The sequence below is a fragment of the Cyrtonyx montezumae genome, unplaced genomic scaffold, assembly GCF_038088225.1.
Source record: "Cyrtonyx montezumae isolate F1298 unplaced genomic scaffold, pur_monq_1.0 scaffold_2, whole genome shotgun sequence".
Taxonomy (NCBI): Eukaryota; Metazoa; Chordata; class Aves; order Galliformes; family Odontophoridae; genus Cyrtonyx; species Cyrtonyx montezumae.
Window position 1 is genome coordinate 18,730,808 of NW_027071936.1, and position 22,937 is coordinate 18,753,744.

The 22,937-nt window shown below is 38.8% G+C and overlaps 2 protein-coding genes across 3 annotated transcripts; one reads left to right on the top strand and one right to left on the bottom strand.

Annotated features, from left to right (window-relative positions):
• Window positions 1-407: 407 nt before the first annotated feature.
• Window positions 408-8,882, top strand: CENPU (centromere protein U). Its single transcript, XM_065736554.1, has 11 exons — window positions 408-506; window positions 1,421-1,538; window positions 2,363-2,468; window positions 3,065-3,152; window positions 4,229-4,301; window positions 5,316-5,433; window positions 5,823-5,901; window positions 6,318-6,365; window positions 6,934-6,995; window positions 7,911-8,067; window positions 8,743-8,882. Exons 1-11 carry the CDS (start codon window positions 456-458, stop codon window positions 8,878-8,880), a joined length of 1,038 nt encoding a protein of 345 aa, XP_065592626.1. The 5' UTR covers window positions 408-455; the 3' UTR covers window positions 8,881-8,882.
• A 269-nt stretch (window positions 8,883-9,151) lies between these two features.
• Window positions 9,152-21,318, bottom strand: PRIMPOL (primase and DNA directed polymerase). Of its 2 annotated transcripts, XM_065736545.1 has the most exons (13): window positions 21,277-21,318; window positions 19,826-20,010; window positions 18,774-18,865; window positions 17,561-17,702; window positions 16,245-16,392; window positions 14,022-14,285; window positions 12,163-12,325; window positions 11,465-11,562; window positions 10,786-10,872; window positions 10,608-10,716; window positions 10,229-10,311; window positions 10,101-10,147; window positions 9,152-9,844 (listed from the first exon to the last, which is right to left on the bottom strand). In XM_065736545.1, exons 2-13 carry the CDS (start codon window positions 20,003-20,005, stop codon window positions 9,569-9,571), a joined length of 1,689 nt encoding a protein of 562 aa, XP_065592617.1. In that variant the 5' UTR covers window positions 20,006-20,010; window positions 21,277-21,318; the 3' UTR covers window positions 9,152-9,568. The 2 variants fall into 2 exon arrangements, with proteins under 2 accessions (XP_065592617.1, XP_065592616.1); XM_065736544.1 differs by lacking the exon at window positions 21,277-21,318 and having other exon boundaries at window positions 19,826-20,080.
• Window positions 21,319-22,937: the final 1,619 nt, after the last annotated feature.

The window sequence follows — 22,937 nt, forward strand, 5'->3', positions numbered from 1 at the left end:
TATGCTTTCTGTGAAAGCAGTTAGCAAGGTTCCCTGGGCTTCTAAGTAGTCAAAGCCCCTGAGATCCTGCTCTGGAAGGCATCGGAGTGGGGTAGGACGAGAGGTAACAGTGGAGGGCTGTAGCTTTGCCCCTCCAGCTGGATGCCGCATTCAACGACGCGCTGAAGGGCATCTTCCTATCCACCACCGAGGAAACGCTGAAAAGACGGCCCTGAGGGCGGGCACTGCCCGCCCCTTCCCAGCCACGCCTTCCCGCCAGTGGGGGGGGGGGGACTCAGCCTCTCGCACTTCCGCTTCCGGTGTCGTCCCGCGGGCGCCTTGAATCGCGGCTGTCGGGCGATGTGAGGCGAAGCGCGATCTGCGGCGGCCCGCCTTAAGACAAGGGCTGCACGGCTGCGTCCAGGGCTGCTTTTCGGCGGCTTTGTGCTCGGCTGTAAATACAGCGCTTGAGGAAGATGTCCTCTAAGAAAACAACGAAGAGACATCGTTCCGGAAACGAACTCGAGGTAACGTTCTCCGCTCTGAGCTTCGTTAAAGCTCGCCTTACCGTGCGTTTGAGCCGTTGGTTCCGGCGGTTGCTGCGCCGCTGGGGCGGGGCTTCCCGTTAACTTTTCCTTATGCACAAGCATCAGTTAGAAAGCTTCACCTCGTCTTCGAGTGGAAACAGAACGCTTACAAACGTTTAATGAACTGGTGCCCTACTTTCCTCTTGCAGTTATTCTGTGGGAAACTTAACTTACAAACTAAATCTGACTTCTGTAAGAAGCTGTGCTAGAGCTTTTCGTTTTCAAATTGGAAATATTAATAAACTGGGAATGCTGTGTAAGTATAGAGGTGGAAGGAGATGCTTTAACACCTGAAAAAGAAAAGGCTTCAGGTCATAGAAAGTGCATGTCAGACTGCTCTAAGATTTCTAGGCATATGTGCTTGGCTTTACAAAGTAAGATGGATAGTCTATTCTACATATAGCATAAATCATAGGTAGCACACCATAGAATGGCTTAGTTTGGAAAGGATCTTAAAATCCTCTCTAGCCCCTGCTGTGGTCTGGGTGCTCCCCACCAGCTTGGGCTGCCCAGGGCACATCCAACCTGGCCTTGAGCATCTCCAGGGTTGGGGCACCCACAGCTCTGGGCAGCAGTGTCAGCACCTCAGTGCCCTCTGAGGGAAGAATTTCTGCCTAACATGTGACCTGACCCAGCAGTATATGCTTGTTTTATATCATCACTTCCCTCAACGGAAGAAATATAGCACAAGGGGAAAAATATGTGCTTCAAATACTTTATTTCATAGGTTAGTAGTCAATGCAGTCCATGTTAAATTCTAGTGAAAAGAAAAGCCTTGAAATCCTTTGTCATGTTTAGTCTGTTGTATACTCAGTCAGTGGGATGACTGAGCTGTTGATTTCCTACCCTTCCAGGAACACAAAGGCAGCTCCCGTCCTCGACGGAAATTTCTTCCACCTGAAGAACCAGATGTCTCAAGGATATTGAAGGTAGCAGGTACAAACCAACTTGAGGAGCCATCTGATTCATTTGGTTAGTATCAACTTCATTGTTTTTCATTGGCTAAATATTTCAGTGCTTATCTGAGAAAAGGTGCTTCTTTGAGGGGGGAAAATAACAGTTCAGTGAATGTAATTGGATAAATATATGAAAGATTGATGCAAGCTTTAGCAAAGAAAGACTTTAAATAAGATACTAAACCTTTTGTTGTTGTATCCCACGTATGCATGTATATGCTGAGCTTTCATACACCTTTTATGAGGTGTAGAAGCATTTAGACTGGGAAAGATCTTCAAGATCCTCAAGTGCTGGCACCACCTAACACTCTCAGTCTGCCACTAAGCTATGTACCTGGGTGCTGCATCCCTTTGTCTTATAAATCCCTTTGGGGATAGCAATTCCACCAGCTCCTAGGCAACCCCTTCCAGTGCCTGACCATCTCTTCCGTGAAAAAACCATTCCTGACATCCAGTCTAAATCTTCCTGGTGCACCTTGAGGCTGTTGCCTCGTGTCCTGACTTGTCTCCTAAGAAAGAGACCAACACCTTCTTGCTGCAGCCTTCTTCTAGGTTGCTGCAGAGCAATGAGGTGTCCCCTCCCCTCCTCCAGACTGAGCAGTCCTGGTTCCATCAGCCATTCCTTGCAGCCCTTGTTTTCTTGTCTGTACCAACAGTAGATGAGTATACAAGCTGAAACTTTTAACTACAGATACTTATTCTAATCTTCAAATATTACTTTCAACAAGTATAACAGAGTGAGCAAATCTTAAATGCTGAATGGCTGGCAGTGCTAATATACCTGTATTTGTCTCAACAGATGGGAGCAATTTTATACAGCTTGTTTTCTGTTCTGTACAGATCAGCCTTTGCACAGTACTGCTGTGGATGCTTATGGAGAGGAGCATTCAGAAAATGAAACATCTTGTCATGTTCCAGCTCCACAAAGGACAAATGAAGAAAGAAGGTCTGGTGGAAAAAATAATTGTATATTTAATTGTATATATATATAAATTTTTTAAGAGAAGAGTGTCTTTGTGAGGTACTGATTTGTCCATTAAATCCTGCTGTCAAAGTTTGAAAAGTGGCAAAATGGAAAAACTATATGCAACAAGAAAATGAATTTGAAGCACCTTTAATACAAGTTCTAGTACTTATCTGTTAATCCTGGTTTGGTGTCAGTCTTAGTTCAATGAAGGTCTTATTTGAAGGAATTAACCAGATAATAATAATGCTTGTGTGAGGATGTGCATTTTTTTATTTCCCCCTCAACTCCCAAAGGACTTCTTCATTCCTCCTAAAATTTATCAAATAAAAATTCTATCTCTTTTTTTTTTTAGAGTTTCTTTTCAAAACAACATGGCTATTCTATATGCCATTTATATATATTTACATATTATATGCTATTGGAACCTTTTGGGACCTTTCAGTGTAGTTTATTTAGTGGAGACAAACTGAATAACACAGCAGTACAAAATGTTCCCTAAAGATTTTGTTGATTGTATATGGGAAAATTTTTTCTCAGTGTGTGGTTGATTTACGTGTGTGTTTTTCTTTTTCTAGTGAGAAGCTGCACATGGAAGCATATGAAGAAAATATAAAGAAGTCCAACCGAACTAGTCCTGTACGTGAGCCGCTTAGGGGGAATCTGGTACAGAGGAAGTTGTATGAGTGTATTGGTCAACTTGATTTTAGCTTTATGCCATGCCTGCATTGGGTAATGGCAGGGAAGGAAGTCCTTACCTTTGCTTTTTAGTACTTGTGTCCCAAATAAGTGAACCTAATAATATTCTTGTGAGATGGCCAAGTGTTAGGTGAACTTCTTAAACCTTCAGTAGTCATGTCAGTGGGGAATGTAACAACCAGGGTCCTGTAGTCCACTTTATTGCTGATTTGGGAATATGTGACTTTTTCATTTTTAATTTTTCAAGTGTGTATAATTACATGTAGAATGCGTGCTCTCAAAGAATGCCATACTACATGATACATAAATGGCTTGTTTGTTTGGTACTGAAGAGCACGCTTGTGGGAGAATTGAATTTTTTGCTGATAAAATGAATTTTGAAAATGTATTAGAATTAGACTAAAGCCAATTGGTTTTGAAGGAGTGTTTCTCCCCTCTCAGACCTCAATTAGTGCAAAATGCTTTTGGCCAGCTTAGCTTCTGTGGCTGTGGAAGGAGAACTAGCTATCCACAGACTTGAGAAAGTAGAAGCTGTGGAGTGGTTTAATGTGAAAGCTTTTCACATACTGAAATTCATTGAAATTGAGATGCGTGTTGTAAAATCCAGGACATGGTGTTAGACTTTCATCAGTAAGCTGCACATATAAAGAACTGTTATAGGATCACTGTTGTATTACAGAAAGCATTCAAAGGCAGAAAATAACTGGGATGGATGTAGGTAAAAAGGTGAGAAGGAGCTTGAGAACTGTTTCTATCGGTGCTTATACTGAAGTGAGAGGCCAAAGCTCCTTACAGTGTTCCTCCTGTTGTATGGCCAGTGCCTGTTGTGTGTCTGTGTTGTGTGGCCAGGCAGCTGCTGTCCCTTTGCAGTGTAATCATTGTGCTGTGATTCTGGTGAAACAGACCTAAGTAAATGTTTCCAACGTTTCTGTTGTGAAATGCTGAAATACTTCCCTGTGTTCTGCCCAGTTACTGTCTTTCAGAATTTTAAATGAGCACACCTAGGCTCATCTTAAAAGTTAATCTGCTTTTTTATATTGCAGAGCACTCCAAATACTATTCAATCTAAAGTGAAAAAGAAGGGGCCTTTTAAGAAGAGCACACCAGATCCTTCTGGTAAGGCAGACTTTTCAAAACTCTAGTATAGCTTTTCCTCATTCAAGATCAGTACTTTTCTCTAACTCGGGGATTTTGGTTTCTGGTATGTAGTGCGTGCTTTTCTGGGTGGTTCCAGTTTGAATTTGGTTCTAGACACTCATTAGCAATGGATGAATTGGGAAACTGGTGTCCCATACAGTTCTGATTCCTGTGGTTTGCATCCCTGGATTGCCTATCCCTTGCTGGAGGGATAGTGCACAGGTAGTATGCATTACTCTTTGCATGCACTTGTTTTCCTTCAGAGGGAAGCTTGGTTCGATGTGTATGGAGCTGTAACGTGCCCCAGCAGATTCCTTAGTCTGGGTGTCTGGTGCACCCAGGGTTACCCTGATTTACAGCACACACACAGTGTGAAGACCTTTGAGACAGGGGGCTTCAACACCGTGGCATTTTTGGTAGAAAGAAACCTTCTCAGAAGCATCTTGTACTTGAACATAACAGGTTACAATTCCAAGGAATTTAGATTTACATTTAGATTTGTGTGAAGAAGCTTACCATTTTTGTAGAACTCAGTAATATTATTTTATTTCAAAGTTTAAAGTAAGATATTGGTACACAGCTATTTTTGAAACACGTAAGGTATCAATAGAAAAATGATACAAATACCATAGATCAATTCATGATCCTTTGAGTAATGCAGGCTCCCCGGACTCGGGCTGATAGTGATGTAAACACTACCAGCCATAAGAACTGGGTAGTTTATCAGTTGGTGTTACAGTTTGGTGCTACTGGACTTTCTTGAAATGATGAAGAATAAGTAATAAGATTATGATTGCTTATTCAGATCTTTGTGTTCCCTGATAATTTTATATTTCCCCAAAATTAATAATTACTCAGCCTAAAACGTGGAATTATTTTCCTTTTAAAAAGTTACATACTATTCGTAATCCTTAGTAATTTCAGTGGTGGTTACAATAGCTTCAGAGCACATACCTGAACTGTGTAATGCTTGTCTTTATTCTGCTGTTTCAGTTAACAGCCCATCTTCTGTGCAACTTTGGTGTCCCAGTAAGCTGAAGAGATCATCCAGAGATATCACAGAACTGGATGTTGTTCTGTCTGAATTTGAAAAGATAGCAGCGAACTACAGGTGAGCGTTCTGCTTTCATTTGGCTGAGAACTCAAAGATGCATAAATAAATGAAGTGCTTTCATTTTGGTAGTGGCCTGACCCTTCAGTAATGCAGCATTGCTTAGTTACGTTCTGGTATTATTTTAATGACTACTAGGTTTCTCTGACACACATTTTTTACGCATGCTCTTAAGGAGGTGATCCTTGGGAATTTGGTGTTCTATCAAATGTACAAACACATCTCAGTTGATGTTTTCCAGTGTAGAAATAGGTTATTGCTAGCACATCAGTGCTTGTGCTTCTAGCTAGTTAACATTGGGTTGTACTTGTATTCAAAAGAATAGTGAAGGAGAAATCTCATCCAAACCAAAGCAAGTGAGTTGTGTTTTATCCCTCTGACTTCTTTAGACAAAGCATAAAATCAAAACCTTGCAGAGAAGCTGTCGATGCTTTCTGTTCTGCTTTTGAGGACCAAATCACTGATCTTGTAAGTATGCAGTAAAGAAAAAAAGCAGTTACAATCATAGTGCTATGTATTACACTGCTATATATGTATGATACTGTAGATTTTCTATCTCTTGTCAGAAATGAATTTCATTTCAAATTAAATTCATTTCAAATGAAATAGATTATTACATTTCCTGCAAAGCAGCAGAAAAAATAGCACAGGTAGTGTTACATAGTGGATGTAATGCTAATTGGTGCAAGGTGGTTAATGGCATGCAACAGTCTTCCTCTGGCATGGGGAAAGAATTGATAGACAACTGAGACACCTGTGATTCCTTTGGAAAAGTGTTTATTAAATAGCTTCTTGATGTGATTGCAGAGTAATTCTTGCAACTGTGTTTTTAGGAGGATAGAGATGAAATCCAGATTCATCATCAATCTTCTCTTCTTTCATAGATAATAGATGTCCAGGAATTAAAGAACATGGAGAAAAAAAACGTGAAGGTAATTACACATCTGAAATGCATGCTGTCAGCACATCAGAGTATGTGTGGTTTTCATGCATGTGAACTACTCTTTCTTACGTGCTTATTTATTTTTAGCAAGCAGTTGTGAGTCCTCCAGGGAACCTATTAAATATTGGAAGCTGACTTGCTGACTTCCTGAGAACATAGATGAATGTAAAATTCAGAAGAAAGCAGAAAAGACCTATGGGGGGATAGTATTGGATTGTTTAGGAGAGAAGTTTAAGGGAGACACATTCTCTATATACATGTGAGATTTTTGTTCAGAGAAGACAATTGTGTTTGTTCAGATTTGGAATGCACAACAGGAAATACAGGCAGTTGGAGAAGCTAGTGTAGGAGCAGAGAACTTGGGAGTGGTTTTATCAGGAGAGATGTGAATGCCCCACAGCAGAGAGATTTAAGAGCGAGTTAGGCCTTATCTTCCAGTGGCATATTTTAGGTACAGCCCATCTCTCATGTGAGAAGTGTGTAGAACTTTCTGCCTTCAGACCTTGTTGCAATTCTGAGTGTGAAACGAGTTCAAAGACTTGCCTTATTTGTTACAGGTAGTGGCAGACATGAACAAGAAAAGGCAGCGACTTTTCCAAATCGGAGAAAAGCAAAGCAGGTACGTTTCTAATAATGCACAGTAATAGCCTGAAAAGCTGGTGGTTATTTAACTCAGAAGTCAAGCAACTTTTTTTCTTACGCTTTATTTTGGTAAAACTCTAATTCTGTTCTGTATTTTGTTTTTACAGAAGCTGAGGGTAACCCTGTGTTTCAGTTTGCTAGATAGAGTAATTCTTGCAGTGTTCTCTAATGTAACTGGTTGCAGGGATGGTACTTCAGACAGTGTTTCTAAGAAAAACACTGTTACAACTGCAATAGTGAAAGTAATGAATCAAAACTTAGGAAGACAGCACTGAGTTTATTTTTGAGGGTATGAGATTTGATGTCTCTAAAGCCTCTTGTAGATTGGAAGTTGTCTTCACGTTTCTTATTTGCAGTGTTTTAATCTGTTGGTCGTTTTAAGAAAGCTTGTCTAGGACAACACAGAAATGAAAATGGCTGTTGGGTGTTGTTTCTGGAGTACTGATCGTGCTTTAAAAACCATTTAATAGATCCCTTCAGCTTTCTTAGGCACAGGAGTACATCTAGTTTGTAGTTCCTGAGTATGCTTCAGCATAGGCACAGAACACCTCAGCCTGCAAGCTGGCGTCTGCAGAAACAGGCTGCATATTTAAGCAACTTCAGAGGCGTGCACTAAGTGCTTAAGACATTTTCTGTATTGTCAGACTTGATGGGAAGGTGTGCAAGAAGTTACAAGGTGAAGGTTCTTGGGTTCTTTTTTGTGCAAATTTGAACCTGTACTCCAGTTGAAGTAATATACTGGTTTAAACAGAAAAATCAGCATGTTATTCTAACCTATGCTTCGTATTTCTGACCAACTTTTTTTCTCAAGTCTTCTGCAGAGGAAATACATTCAGAATTACTCATGTCATAAATATTCAGATATAGTCTTCAAAGCATTGATCTTTTTCAGAACTGAATCACAACTGATAAAACTACAAAGGGAATATGCCGAGCTGGAGGAGAGGAAATCTTCCTTGAGCCAAGTAGTTCAATTCCTTACTGATCTGAAGGAACTACAGCGTGACTACTTGGATTACAGAGAAGAAAACCCAAGCGAGAAAGTGTTTGTGAGTACACATTTCTGCATGTTTTCTGAACTGTTCTGGATCTGCCTCTACTTTCTTCTGGACAAATATGCATTTCTACTTAGGCTTGGCTAGAAGTATTGTTAACCACTTCTGTGGAACTAACTTGAGTCACTGCCCTAACAGTGTCTTGCTCTTTTTCTCTCTAGTGTTAAAAACTGATATATTTGAGAGAAAATTCCCTCTTATGTCCAAGCACATAAACGTAACCATTATCGTCAGGTCCAGCATTTTTATCTATGGTTTCTATAGAGATATTCACAGTGAGAAACAGTAATCAAATTTTCGCTTGTTCAAAGTTAGGGAGGGCTCTGGTACTGTCATATATGTTCTATAAGATGGTTAATGGTTAGTAACAGCAGCACTTGTATTTCATGACCAGATTAATTTCCCATTAGTCTTTGAACTCTGTCCCCTCTTTCTTTGGCTGTCCTTATGACCTGGTCTGCTAATTTGTGGACAGTGCTAGGTGCCTGCCATATATAAAAGAGCAGGAAAAACTGCTCTTTTAGAAGACTGTCTAACTTGGCTATTTTTTGCTTTTAGAAGTGACATTGCATTGTTTCAGATAGAGGAAAAATAAATACGAATAGGGTATGTGATTTTTAATTCTCGGGAGGGTAAAAAATTGCCTTGTAACTTTTTCCTTCACAACAGTATGGAACGTCCAGCCTACCTGCTCTTCTGGTGGAATCGCAGAGAGTTCTAGGAGCAGAAAGACACTTTCAAAATATTAATAGGAAACTGGAGTATGCCCTGGAGGTACAAAGAGAGAAGTTATTGAAGGAACATTAAACTCTATTAATAAGCTTCTTGATGGTAATTGGTCACTACTGTAAGGGACTGTGCTTTGCTTGGTTAATTGTCGTTGGTCTTTGGTGTTTAAAAAGTCAGTGATTCCATCAGTATCTTCCTGTTGAAATACAGCTTGTCTAAGAACTTAATCCAGAATGAAATAACAATTCCAGTTAATGTAGTAAAACTTACCTACTCTGTCAACAACACTTGTTTTTTAATCTCCAGTTATTTAAGTAATGTGCTCTTGAAAACAATATGTACTTTAAAGGGGGAACACATTGACTTTGAATGAACCGGTGATAGACAAATCTTTTTATTAAATCTACATCAGAAACAAATAACTTTCTTCCGTGTCTGTAAGTGAAGAAATACAGTGTGTGGCTTATCAGTAAAAGTTGGACACACAGCTAACAAAACAGATCTCAGAACAGTAAGCCTTCAAAGTGCTAAACATCTTGAAGCAGCCTTCACAAGCAGTTTCCAGTCCAGTCTTCTTCAGCCCCTGTGATCTTTCCACCCCTTTAATCTGTTCTCAAAGTTGCTTGTTCTTAGCAGTTCACTCTGTCAGCTCCAGAAAAGTGCTTCTGAACTACAACTCGGTATCTTTCACAGAAGGCATGTGATACCCACACTGTATTAAAGCAAGCTTTGTTGCTACTGGTCTGTTTTCTCAGCAAGTCCATGATTAGCTGTCATCTTTGTTCCAAGTGTCTTGTTCCCATGATACTTCCAAAAGAACTTCATCAGGAATTTCTTCCACGTTGTAACCCAGGCTACCATTTGCAGCTTCTGCTAGCTCCACATCTTCAGCAGTTTCTGCCAGATAGGCATCATCACTTGCATTGTCCCACATGTTTTCTTCTAGAGAGGCTGAGTTTTCTGACAGATCTGCAGGGTTGGAATGTGATGCTACTTTTTCTTCTGTGTTCTCGTGTTCATCCATTACTGTATTCTCTTCTTCCTTTTAGAAACAAGAACATCCTTTATTCCATATTTCTAACTGAACTCTTGCAACTGTCACGTATAACGAATGCTACAGAAAACTGGCCAACAAGAGTTTCCAGTGAGTTAATTTTTAGCCACATTACCCTGTGGAAGCCTGTTTTAACAGTGATAGGAATTTGTTAGTTTTCAGCAACCTAAAAATACTGTATTGTATACAGTTTTCTTCTAGAGACGGCTTTGCTTTTAGCGTGTTGATAAGACAAAACACATACCTCTACAAAAAGAGAAGACAAACATATCCTAGGTGGCAGTGGAAAACCTAAAATCAAAGATGAGGGGTTTAGTTAAAATTCAGATTCCAGAGAGTGTTAAATACAACTTTGGCAAACAAAATACGTACTTTGTGACTTGAAGTTTTTCTCCCTGCAGACTGGATCGTGGCACTTCTGATACCAGACTTCCTTCTTTAGATCTACCAGAATCCTAAGAATGAAATAGTTCTGGTTTTTTACTAACATTACGCAAAGGAGATAAATACATAAACATGAAACTCTGACAATAAAGGAGCAGGTTTTGTGTGTCCCCACATGTACTGCTTTCACACCAACATGTGGCTCTTATATCACAAAGTAAATTTAGAAGAATTGTACCCCCACAGAGTAAGAGAGCAGAAATTTTAACAGGTGATAATTTCTGAGTATTTTTATAGAATTGCAGCTGAGCGGGAAAATACGTAATAAAGCTGATTTGAAGTGAAAATGAATAGTTAAAGACCATACATGATGTTGTTACTTCTGTGGGGTCTTCCAATATTTTCACACCAACGGTAACCAGAAATATCATAAACAAGTATTTCTTCTCCTGAGAAATAATTCCATTGCCTTATCCCTGAAAAAGAAAATTGTTTAAAAATACTGCTGCTGGATGTTCATCTGTGAATAATGGCACAATCTTTACCTCCTTGCACCCCGTCTTTATTAATCAATGAACGAACAAAACAATCAATTTCTGGATATGGTGAATCCTGATAGCCTTCCATGGACTCTGTTTAAAAAGAAAAAGCCACATATGCATTATGCTTCTGTAATTACAACATGTACTTCTAACATATTGTTATATGCTGTATAGGCCATAGGAACAAATCCCACCCTGTCCTTACATAAAAGCAGGGATAAATCCAGTGACAACTTTTGTTACCAGCCCTGTAGGGCTTTCTTCTAAATCTTACTGAGGTGCTTTGGGGCAAGATGATGAAAAGAGCCCTCTTTTAACTCATGCTCTCACTCTGCTGTACTGAGTACCCAGCACCTGCAGCCACGCCTGCTGTGGCAGCAAACTGGTGCTTGACATGGAATGGCAATTAGAGACCTCTTCCCCAACCACCACCAGCAAGGGATGGAGAACAGGGACAGAGCATGATTGCTTGGGGACCAGGAGGGAAGGTAAGTGGCATCGAGGCACTGCAAAGTGCTGGAACTGGTACAGATCAGTACATCCCCACTCTGCCTTCTGCAGAAATCTAGCTGAGGAAGAACTCTCACACAAGCTATCAGGTATGTAAGTCACAGCACATCTAACTTAAGCGTACATATGTTTTTGTGCCCCTCCCTGATCAAGCAGACAAAGCTTGCAGTACCTCTAGTGCTTCTGCTGGTTGTACTTCTTAAAAAAGCAGATGTCTTTCTCTCCTCTTCTAGAAAGCTAGATGACAGAATTTTTATGCCATCTGCAGATCTGAAGAGAGAATACAAAGGAAAATGTATGATTCTTGCAGCATAGCACGCTATGATATAACACATCATGGCGTTAAGAGAGCAGCCCAGGGCAACCAGCTCTGGGTACCCTGCCTGAGCAGAGGGGTTGGCCCGGAAGGCCTCCAGAAACCACTTCTAGGGTCAACCATTCAGCCACCCCTTATGCTGCCTCTCACTGTCCCAGCAGCACTTTTGGACGCTTGCCTCTGATTGCTCAGCAGAGGGCAGGGTTTACTCCTTCAAAAAAGCTAAACTTTCCTGGCAGAAATCCCAGAAGCCAGCCATTTAGAGGCTACTGGTCCACACTCTCACAGAAGTATTTGCTCTAGATGTAATATTTGAGCGTCTTGGAAAGTTTCAGCTTTTTCTTCCTGTTCTGTCTGCACTGAACTGCCTTTCTGTACTGTTAGCTGCAAGCCAGCTGATTACAGGAGGCTAAATTCAACTTGTCATCCATATTTATGACATACTCAGCTGATACCTCCGATATAAACACAATGTATGTTTGTGCTGTCAGGCTACTGGCTGTAGGAGAAAAATTGCTCAAATGTGTATTTAAAAACTAATTATAAACCATTACCTAATGTTGCAGACCAAAGAGGAAAGAAAATATGCTTCCTCCAAAGAAATGTTGTCTTCACGATTAGGGACAAACTTATTATCCTCTGCTATTTTCAGAATCACGTTTTTTCCTGCTTTTGATGACTTATATATCCGGAAATTTCTGTTCTTTGTGTAAACTCCTACAGGAAAACAAATATTTCTTAACATAACAGTACTTGCTAGCATTTACTATTTGTAAATTAAAATTTTGAAAATTAAAAATGAAAAAAACCAATTTTTCTGAGACCCAACTAAAGATTTAAGGAGAGGATGAAAACACTGATTTCAGCTTTCCTCTCAGTGAGGAAATGTGGCCAATTCAGGCTATGCAAACACACATTCTTATATTGTAAACATATTGTACATATATTGTATATAATATGTACATATATATAATATATAATACATACAATATATGTATATATAATATATATTGTAAATATGTAAATGTATTGTGACACTCGGCATTTCCATATCAGCATCATTCTGACATTACCATTGCTGAAGGTTTCTCTTCAGCATAAAACATGATTTCACAATAGCTTTGCAAAATACAACTGTGAATACAATCTACAGCTATTTTAATCAGACTTCCTGTGCTCTGCACAGCAGACACAACTTGACTGAAGTGTGTATCAAGAAAGTGTAATTCCAATCTCAAAAACAAACAATCAGAAAGGTAAACGTCACCTAATCTGTCTCAACATTTATCAGAGAGCTGGATGCTTTAGCTGTGGACTGCATTTAATCTGCATTAAGCAAAAGGAACTAAAGACTGCAGTGTCACCCACAGCTTCATGATGTAACACAGTACTCCAGCTAGTTTGGTTTAACCTTCCAGTTTTGTGGGAAGGTGGTAGCATAAATATTACAGATGGTTAATTTGGAGGGGACTAACATCAAATCCTTAAAAGGTGAATCAACGTAGTGAAGTTTGTCTTCCTTTAATTTCCACTCTACTTTACATGCTCAAAGGAATTTTAGTTAGATGTATGAAGTAATTCTGAATCAGCAATGAAGAAGCCTAACCTACCAACTTTGGGGTTACGTTTCAACAGATCAGGCATACTCGAGAGCCTTAAGGCTAGCAAAAGAAATGATCCTGTGTATTCCGTTAGAAGAATTTGGAGTCAGGCATTCTTCAGTGAAGTCTGACAAAAAACATGACGATAATCCTTCAGATACATAAATCACTGCTGTACAGAAGTGTGCAAGGCTATTTTCGTTTCACTCAGGGCAAAGGGCAGAGATTCCAGATAATAAAGATGGAGGAGGGTGGCAATTTCAAACTTTAGTTTGACTGTGGGTGTAGTGCCCCTGGAGATTAACATTTTAATGCCATGAATAGCTAAAGAACAGGTGGGGCATGAAGTGCCCAACCCTGATTTCTATTATTCTGTCATCAAAACCTAATAGCTGCCATTCCAAACAGGGGAAGACAATTCACGTGTACAACAATAAAAAAGACCACACCTTTAAGACTTGCTCTATAATTGAGCAGTTTCTAATTCAACTCCAACAATAACAACATGTCCCCTTTCAATCAAATTAGCAGTAAGTCCTTAGGAACAAAATCCATTGGAGCTGCATGGCAAGAATTTCTTCAAACTTTAGAACAAAGTAGTTAAATGTAGTAAATATAAGGAGTTCCAAGGGCCAAGAATCTGTGATTCTTAAAGTACAAAGTTTGTGATCGTTGTTTCAGCATGGCTTGTACTTGGTTTAAATTCTGAACATCAGAAAAAGCAAGAACATACAACCAGTTATCAAAGATTAAAGGTCTGATTTCTTAAGTGTTGCTGCATCCTAAACAGGTTTAAAAGCACTTATACTTACCTAGATCCACAAAAAGTTGCTTGTCTCCTTCTCTGTTATTTACTATCAGAAAAGAAAATTCAGAGCTTTCTCCGTGGTGTGATGTTTCTGTTTCGTTTGCTTGGTCAGCAGTGGAAGCATCCTTGACTGCTGTGAGGTTTCTAAGAGAACCATCTAACTCAACTGTTGGTGCAGAACTCTGAGAAGTATGTCCTACTCTTCCTGCAGAGATGTTACTCTCCATTAACCTTATGGCAGGCTGCAAAATGGTTCTCACAAAGTGACCTTATAAACAAAACAAAACACGTAACTCTATGAGTGAAGAAAATCTTAATCACTCTCGTGCAAACATTTTCAAAACAGCAAAGATGGAAGTGGTTGCAGCTGTCTGGTATTTTTTTTTCCATCTCCTGGGTTTTGTTAACAGCTGTGGCTAGTGAATAAGAAACTGATGCTTGCTAAGAACTTACACTTTTTTTTTTTTAAGTAACCATGAGAAAATAAACAATTGTGTGCGCATTAAGTGTACCATATGGCTGCTATCTTTCCCTTTGCAATTTTACTGCTGGGAAAGAGAAATGGCAAACCACTTCATATGAAATAAAGACAAATAATGAAACAAATGCATGGGCTGTCACTGCAGTTTCCCAAGCCAGGATTCTGAACCAAATTCAGTCTCAGATAAAAGGACAAAAATAAAACAAATATATTTGGCAACTTTCAACTGTTTTCTCCTACTCATCACAACACCTGTACTGCTGCAGTTACTACAGACTGCCAGTCAAGGTCTCAATTTTAATACATCATTCTGTGCGTGGCTCCTGACAAAATGCTTGTGAAAGGATATTATCAAAGATGTGATCATTCATTTTCCAGAATGACAAACTGTGATAAACTTAAAAACGTTTGAACGTGTCTTAAAAATACATAAGCTCTTTTAAGTTAAATATTAGACCAAAATCTTCCTGTCACATTGAAGAATACATATTTTTTTCATATAGATTCTGTGAAGTTATTTCATGAAACTGTATGCATTTCTAGATATTTCCTACCACAGAGCATTGTGCACCAAGTACAAAGATATGTTTTAAGATAGGTTTATCAAGTAGATTACTCAAATGCATTAATGAAAAGTCTCAACCGTAATATTAGTGGCAACTAAGATTTAACTGACAAATCGCAATAATAAGATGTGTTTGTACTGTGATTTCAACATTTGTTGAAAAGGAAAAGGCCTTCTTAATAAGAACATATCTAATTCTCTTTATATTTAAGGCTGAGAGTAAATGTCAGATTCACTTAACAGTGGAGACAAAACTCTTAGGTAATGGACTAGAATAAACAGTTTAAGCTTCTACTGAAAGAACTGACTGACGTAAGTTAGTTATCAGGATTAAAAGCTAAATTTTCTGTCATACCAAATTATCATCATCCATTTCATTACATAAGAATTTTCTAGTGTCACTTTGAGTTGAAGATCATACTTCTGAAATAAACAGTGCAGTGATCCTATTCAGCTCCTTTCTGTTTGCTGCTGTTGCTATGGTGTCACGTAACTGTTCTGTGTCACGTTTGGGAATGGCAGCCAATACCCTAAGCAAGTTGCTTGTAAATTCAACAGTCTGTTTACCTTGCCAAGTGACTTACTCCTCAAAATTTTAGTGACGCAGATTCCACTGCTCCTAAGAATGAAAAATGGTTCTGAGACAATCTTGACCTGGCAGGTTTTTTTGTGCTGGAGTTGCTCTATCCGAGCAAATCCCAACTTCCATAAATTAAAATTACTCTCAGCTTTCTCTGAACCACATTTATATGCATCAGTGGCTTGAAGTTATCTTTGTCTTGGCTTTCTGATGCTGTGCACAGCCCAAACCAGTTGTATTCAGAGCCAACAATCTTAACTTTAACTGTTAAGACTTACGTTAAACTGAACGTTAACTGATTGCTGTCAAATAATTTTCAGTTATTTTCAAATGATGATAGTGTTGCCAGTAGTTTTATGAGTACAACAGAAACACGGAAAGTTACATTTTTACAAAAGCAAATGATAATTATAGAACAAGGAAGCAGAAGATGAGTTGAGGATAAATGACACTTGATTCAACAGCAACAGCCATTTCTGCTGGGAATATTTGTTTCCACATACAAATCAATTAAAATACATATCTGAATGTGAGATGGCACTGTAAAGAGTCAAAACCTTGCCTTTTATTTCTAGTGCGTAAGAAGAAAGAATACACTTACCAACATGAAGATTATCCTTAAATACAGTCTTGCAGGGTAGGAATATTAAATGCCGACTAAATTTTTCGTCAGTACTGGAATCTAAATTCAAGACATCACTGGCTGAGCAGTTAACATCATACAGTTCTTTTAACTTCTGGCTGACAAGCTGAAAATAACATAAGCATCAGTTTGGCTATTTTCTCTACTATTTTTAAAGTGGTGTCTGTCAAATCTAAGACAAATGCAGATTCTGCATTTTTTTTCAGTCTTTTTCTCTCATTCTGTAGGTTCAATTAGTTAACTCAGAATATACCAAAACAGAACTACATTTGGCATGTATTGAACCTTTTTAATTGAGCAAATAACTGAAAATACCAGCAGTGGTAAGTTGAGCAGTTTGTCAGGTCAAAGTCTAACATAGTGCCGATCCTCATTCCCCCCTTCCCACCCCCGAAACAGTTCACATCCACAGCCATACACACCCAATACAATCTAAACATTTTTAGGACTGGGATTCAGAATTGAAGGGTCTGGAAGCTTAACTTAATAGCATCCCATGTCCTCCACCCAGCAAATCCAAAGATCTCTTCCTAAGCCTAGAAATCTTTAGATTTTGGAACTTATCTACAATGGAGTAGAGCCCTCCAGACTCTCTCTCTTCCTAAGTTTATTTACAAAGGAATGGCCTCAATCATCTTTCTTTCCATTCTAGCTAGACACGTAAGCATCAGAAGTCTCACAAATAATCAGCCACTGACAAAGAGATGTTATTGAAACACAAGACATTCTTCCCAAAGCCTGCTTTATTTCCCTTTTTGCAGTTGCACTGGGTCCAATCAAATTTGCAATAGGATAGAAATTTGCGCTATTTAATAGAATTGACAGTAAACATATTTAGGTATCAAAACTGATGAGTGCAGTCATCTGATGTTCTCTACATCATTATCTAAATCAACTACAATGAAGATGCCTAAAATTAGGAGGATTTCATTTAAGCTTTGATGTGACTGCACCTGTTAGCATAGGGAATGATCTGAAGAATATTCAAATGGAACTTTTATTGATACTATTCTGAAGAATAACTAAAACACTCATTCAGTTTTACAGCTTTGAAGTGCCAGAGCATATAAAACAATCTGCAAGCAAATTTGTAACAGTGAACCTGTAGTGAAAATGCATTCTGGGAGCCGTCATGCTTTAGCATGAAGTACCCACTAACTCTACAAATCATCATTTTACTACAGAACAATCAAGATGAAGTGCTAAATACTTTGATTTTATATTAAACCAAAACCAAACTCTTATGAGCCTACAACATGACTGTTCCAGTTTACCTCAATTAGCTTTGCAACCATATCCTTGCCATCAGCACCAGGATTTGCTGCTTTGTAGAACTCCAGATCAAAATAAAGTTTGCAAGCATCCCTTTCAGGAATTACTTCATAGCAATGCATAAGACTTGTTTTATAACCTTGGCTAAGGAAAAACAAAAACAAATCACAACCTCTCACGATCAACGTTATAGATACTTATCAGTTGCAAACATGAATCCCACCAGTCCCAAATATTCTTTTATTTTTCAGTCAACCACTCATATTCAAAACAGTAACAGCTGTATAACACTTTGAAAAAATTGTAACTAACTTCAGAAAATGTATTGATGTTTGCCTAGTATAGAATTATAGAATCACCAAGGTTGGAAAAGACCTACAAGATCATCCAGTCCAACTGTCCACCTATCAACAATTGTTTTCACTAAACCATGTTCCTCAACACAATGTCTAAAGGTTCCCTGAATACCCCCAGGGTTGGTGACTCCACCACCTCCCTGGGCAGCCCATCATAATGAGCTTAAGTTTGGAAAGCATTTCCTTCCCCACACACATGCCCCCAGGTCTTACAATATCAGCAGAAACGGTGTTGAAAATTTAAGGAATGACGGAAACTGCAAAAACAAAAAGTTATCATTCATATGTTTAAAGCACAAAAAAAATGGGGAGGTTACATAGACCTTTTCTTTTGACTAAATTACATTTTACAAAAAATCAAAGCTTGTTTTCAAATTGAGAAAAAAATCCTTGTTCCTGCAAACATTGACTCTTAGATGTCTTTTGCTTTAAAAAGAGGTATTTTAATGTAAAACAAAAATTGGAAAAAAATGTCCAGCATGTGATCCAATTGTCAAGATCTGAAAGTACATTATGCAAAAGTAAGACAATTGGTAATTGGACATTTAAACTAATGCCAATTTAAACTGATATATAACTAATCACTGAGATATGTTTGTGTAATTTGTTGTTGAGATCCCTGAAGAAAGCTGACAGTCAAAATCAATTTACTGTTTTAAAGTTCAGTAAGTGGGATCCTTAACTCATAGGAAATATCAGCAGACTTCAACTCAAAGGAAAATTGAAAACCACTGTAGAACACATTGATTTGTCATTATTAAGATTATCCCTACAACCAAGATCAAACCTTAGTCATCCCATTACAGTTCTGTGATATTTCACCTGTAAAGTATAGGGTGTTTTTTTTCCAAATACTTACGTGTAATAATGCCAAAGCTCTTTATATGAAGTCACAAGGTAAAACCTCTGTCCATTTTGTGTGTTCCTTTCCAAGGCAAATACATGAACATCCTTTTAAAATAAAAAGAGAGGTGTTTTTTTTAAAAATTCAGAAGTCTTCAGAAGTTCCTATTTGACATTTCATTTTTTGGTCAAAAGTAAATACAAGGAAATTCTAAACAGTAGATAACTTATACTTTGCCAACAGAAGTAGCATCTGTTTTTAATTAAGAACATCATACTGATTTTATTTACATGAGTAAAAACAAGAAGCTTTTCTTTGCTGTGCATTAATATAAATTCTTTAAGTCCTTTTTTCCTGATCAGTATCAAGTGTATCTACTTGGAGGGACTCGAGTGAGGGACTGAAGTGGAGGGACTGACAAGATGGCAGCATACGGCATTGTGGTAAATGGCCTTTAGGCTCTGAGTCATATAAATCCAAAAATGGGAATCTGAAAACAAAACCAAAAGAATACCACTGCCAATACAGTGACCGTATGTTCAGGAGATCATCAGGATTACTTGGACATCTTTAGAAGCAGCAATTTGAAAAATATTAAACGCAGAGAACTGGATAAGATACATTTTGCACAATATATTTATTTAGATCAGTACTTCGCAGCATCTGAACTTGTTACCCTGATGGTAGTAAACAGTTGTACTGTTAAGTCTTTTGGTCTCTAACTCCTGTCATTCCCTTCTTTCTCATTTTTGCTTCTCTTCCTATGCAACTTTCTTCCTTCCCATTCTCCTGCCAAACCTGACAGCTTCCTTCTCTTCAGAAAGAAGAAATGATCACTACAAGGTTACCAAAACCTATTTTTCCTATTAGAGATTAACTCCAGATATCAATTCTTATGTTTTAAGTAGTACTTCTTAGAGCTACCTCCAGAAAAATAAAAATAATGATGTATCAGGACTCCAAAGAAGGGGACCTTGCAATGTGATAAAGACTTCGCTCACCCATTTTTTAAGTCAAGTTCAACCTTGACAGCACCTAAGAGTAGAGACATTCACCTAACAGTTTACCTCCTTGCAGGTTGTCACAAATCTGAAAGCTTCAGCCTGCCGAGAGAATATTTTCCAAACGCTGGAGGGCTGAAAGGGTTTGGACAGCCTTGGTCTATAAACTGTAGGAAGAGGGTTTCTTTCATAGTGAGATGCTAGTTCTTCAACTTTCTTCACTCTTTCTTCCCATTTTCTCTTCATTTGTCCTAAAGCAATTACACATAGATCACTATCAATCTTTATTTGCGATTCGCTTCTAACATATTTGATACTCATTACTGCTTTTGATTCCTTCTCTTGTTCAGCATGCTTTATTTAATGACTGGGAATAGACAGTGCTCCAAATCAATACTTAACCTTGCCTACAAATCAATACTTAACCTTGCCTACAAATCAATACTTAACCTTGCCTATGAATCTCCTTTCAACATTAAATAATTCCGCACAGTTTTGGAAGATGATTTATTTTCCTACTAAAAAGATCAACACAACAGAAGCAGTAAGGGAAGGACTAAAAATGTCACTTTTGCTTACAGAATGGTGTTAATAAACTCCTCCTGAATACACAGCTGTGTAAGGCAGCCAAAAACAACACTAGTAAGGAGTGCAAAAAACCCCCTATAACTTCCACTTTACGCTTGGAGAAATAAATGATTTCACTGATTTTCGTGGGAAATACATCACTTGGGTTCCTGACAGAGATTTCAGTGATTCTTCCTGCGAGCTTCTTCACTCACAAAGTTAAAAAAAATATAAAAAATAAGGGCTCCATTAGCTGCTGCCAACCCTTGCTATCGATTACCACTTTCATCTGCTTTACAATCTCATCCTATATCCTTTCTTGCAAATTTAAAATAGCAATCCTGTCTGTTTCTGAAGAGCAGCACGTGATGCAGTAATGTTTGCTATCATGCAACCTTTAAACTCATGGTCATATAAGTAATCCAAACACTGCTGAGTAAAGTAGTAAAGCACAAAAGCACGTTAATATAACACGTATAATTTTTTTAAATTGTATTAGATTTTTTTCTGGGAAAATTCAGCGCTCCTCGGGACTCCTGAAAATGGGTAAGAACCAAGATAACATGAAACAGCAGCATATAGGAACTGTCAGGGCCTGAAGCAGTGATTGAGCAGCTAATGAAGAGGTGTAGCCTGCCCTGGGAGCACAGGTGGAAGCAATTCACTTGTGTGACTGGAAGGAGACAGACCCTGGCTCCACCCCTCCCTAACCTCACTTAAGGACTGGCAGCCACCAGGGAAGCGTCTCTACTTGGAGTTTACCTCTTTTGGAGTGTTTGGTGAGTGCAGAGCCTCAGAAAGGGGGTAAGTGATTCCTTCTTTATTACTTGATTGCAACTGCTACCTTTTTATGGGGTTTAAATCAACTGTATCTGTTGCTGCCTGTCCTTACAAGGAGGAAGAAGTAAAATTAAAAAACACAAAACCCATGCATAAAAACCTGGAAGTACATTTTCTGTTCTTCCTGGCTGAACCACTGTCCAGTCCTTAGATCTCGTAACTGCATGCCAGCTGCAATGGAAGGTAAAAATGAAACTAGCTATACTTAGAAGTATTCAAACCTTTGATAAGATAGACCTACAAGGTGAGTTTACACATTTAAATATCTTCGTGGGCCTCAAAGCCCAAATGTTAGGTCTTTTGAATCCACCTCCCAAGTTTAACATAGTTAAGTTTCCTAGGCACCTGCATTTCTGTCTGTGGTATGCTCGTACCTGTGTCCTGATAGCTCAGTACTTCAGTCTAGATAACAGAATACTTATTTCTCTTGTTGAGATCAAACATGTCTACAGACAAGTATCAGTCTGCTGACATGCAAGTTTCCTCTACTCCTTTCCTCTTAAGGCTATTAGGTTCTTCTTTGGAAATGAAAAGCGAAATTCTAACAGCAGTCAGCATTTCTGAGGAGTATTAGCAGAATCTTTGGTTTTGTTTTGCTGCTGATGGCCCTGCTGTAAACAAAGTGGGGTGCTAAAGCACAACAGACATTCCCTGTAGATCAGAACCTTCCTGTGAGGTGACCATTTAAAAGAAGAGCAGGAAAGGAGAGCCCCTCCAGTTTTGCACTCCATTTCAGCTTCCTGTTTAGGTCAGTAACAGCTGAACCTGGGTGGAGGTTAACAGCTCTGAGATCTGCTCTGTAACTTCAGATCAAACAGCTCTTGGCTTCTCAGCAGTCCAATATATCAGCCTTTTTGTAGGCAAGCACAGTTCCTGCATTTGCAGTATCTGACTCAACACACCTATCTACAGTATGTGTATTTACACCTAAAGACCAGTCAGACTTCTGGGTTTACCAGAAAATTCCTGCTTGCTTTTGGTCACCTCTGTCCCAGAAGCAGAGGGAAGGATTCTTTTTATTCCACTTGAGAGGAAGAAACCACGTGTGTGGTGGTTTTTGAGTCAGCAGAGTGACAGCGAGAAGATGCTGAGAAAATACATCTGATGGGAGATGACTTAATCTAAGTGCTATTTCATTTTCCCCCTTTGAAGAAAATCTACTACATTTACTGATGAGAACACTGGAGTTCTTAAATGTTTATATTGTAGCCTGGTGGTGGTGCTTTTATAGAAGTAAGATTGCCATTTCAGACATGGCAATCTTCTCCCTCTTGCTACAGATGAAAGACAGAAATGCACGGTTTTGTCACGTGCCCACTCTTCTAGTAAAATGAAATTAAATAAAACTTGTATGCAAAATCTGTAATGCTCATGGACAAAATATCCTCCACACCTGCTGGGAAATGAAGCTCAGACATGCAAATCAGTCACTGGTGTTTAAAGTAACTCATTGTTTGCGTTGGCTTCCTGGCTGATATGACTCAAGCCGTGTAGATCTGTGGTGGAGCTCGTATCCCTGAACACCAGGACTTTCATCCAGCCTTAGAGGAGTATATTAGGTATTTCTTCCTAGTGCTGAATTTCTTAGTGTGAGCCAAGAACAGCTTGATTGTCCTGATACTGAGCTGAGCTGTAGCATGCTAATGAATGCTGCTCATCTTCCCTCAGCAGCAACAAGGAACATCACATAGAATTCTAAAATGGTTTGAGCTGAAAGAAACCTCGAGATCATCTAGTTCCAACCCCTGTGCCACAGACAGGGCTGTCAACT

What these genes read in the sequence shown, in the direction of transcription:
- PRIMPOL (XM_065736544.1), bottom strand. Translation starts at nt 20,080, where the DNA reads ATGAGTATCAAATATGTTAGAAGCGAATCGCAAATAAAGATTGATAGT. An exon ending in TGGTTGCAAAGCTAATTGAG is followed by an intron (nt 16,393 to 17,560) that starts GTAAACTGGAAC and finishes TGTTATTTTCAG; the next exon opens with CTTGTCAGCCAGAAGTTAAA. An exon ending in TGTCTTCTCTTTTTGTAGAG is followed by an intron (nt 9,845 to 10,100) that starts GTATGTGTTTTG and finishes TGTTTCTAAAAG; the next exon opens with GAAGAAGAGAATACAGTAAT.
- CENPU (XM_065736554.1), top strand. Translation starts at nt 456, where the DNA reads ATGTCCTCTAAGAAAACAACGAAGAGACATCGTTCCGGAAACGAACTC. An exon ending in AAGATAGCAGCGAACTACAG is followed by an intron (nt 5,434 to 5,822) that starts GTGAGCGTTCTG and finishes TGACTTCTTTAG; the next exon opens with ACAAAGCATAAAATCAAAAC. An exon ending in ATCGGAGAAAAGCAAAGCAG is followed by an intron (nt 6,996 to 7,910) that starts GTACGTTTCTAA and finishes GATCTTTTTCAG; the next exon opens with AACTGAATCACAACTGATAA.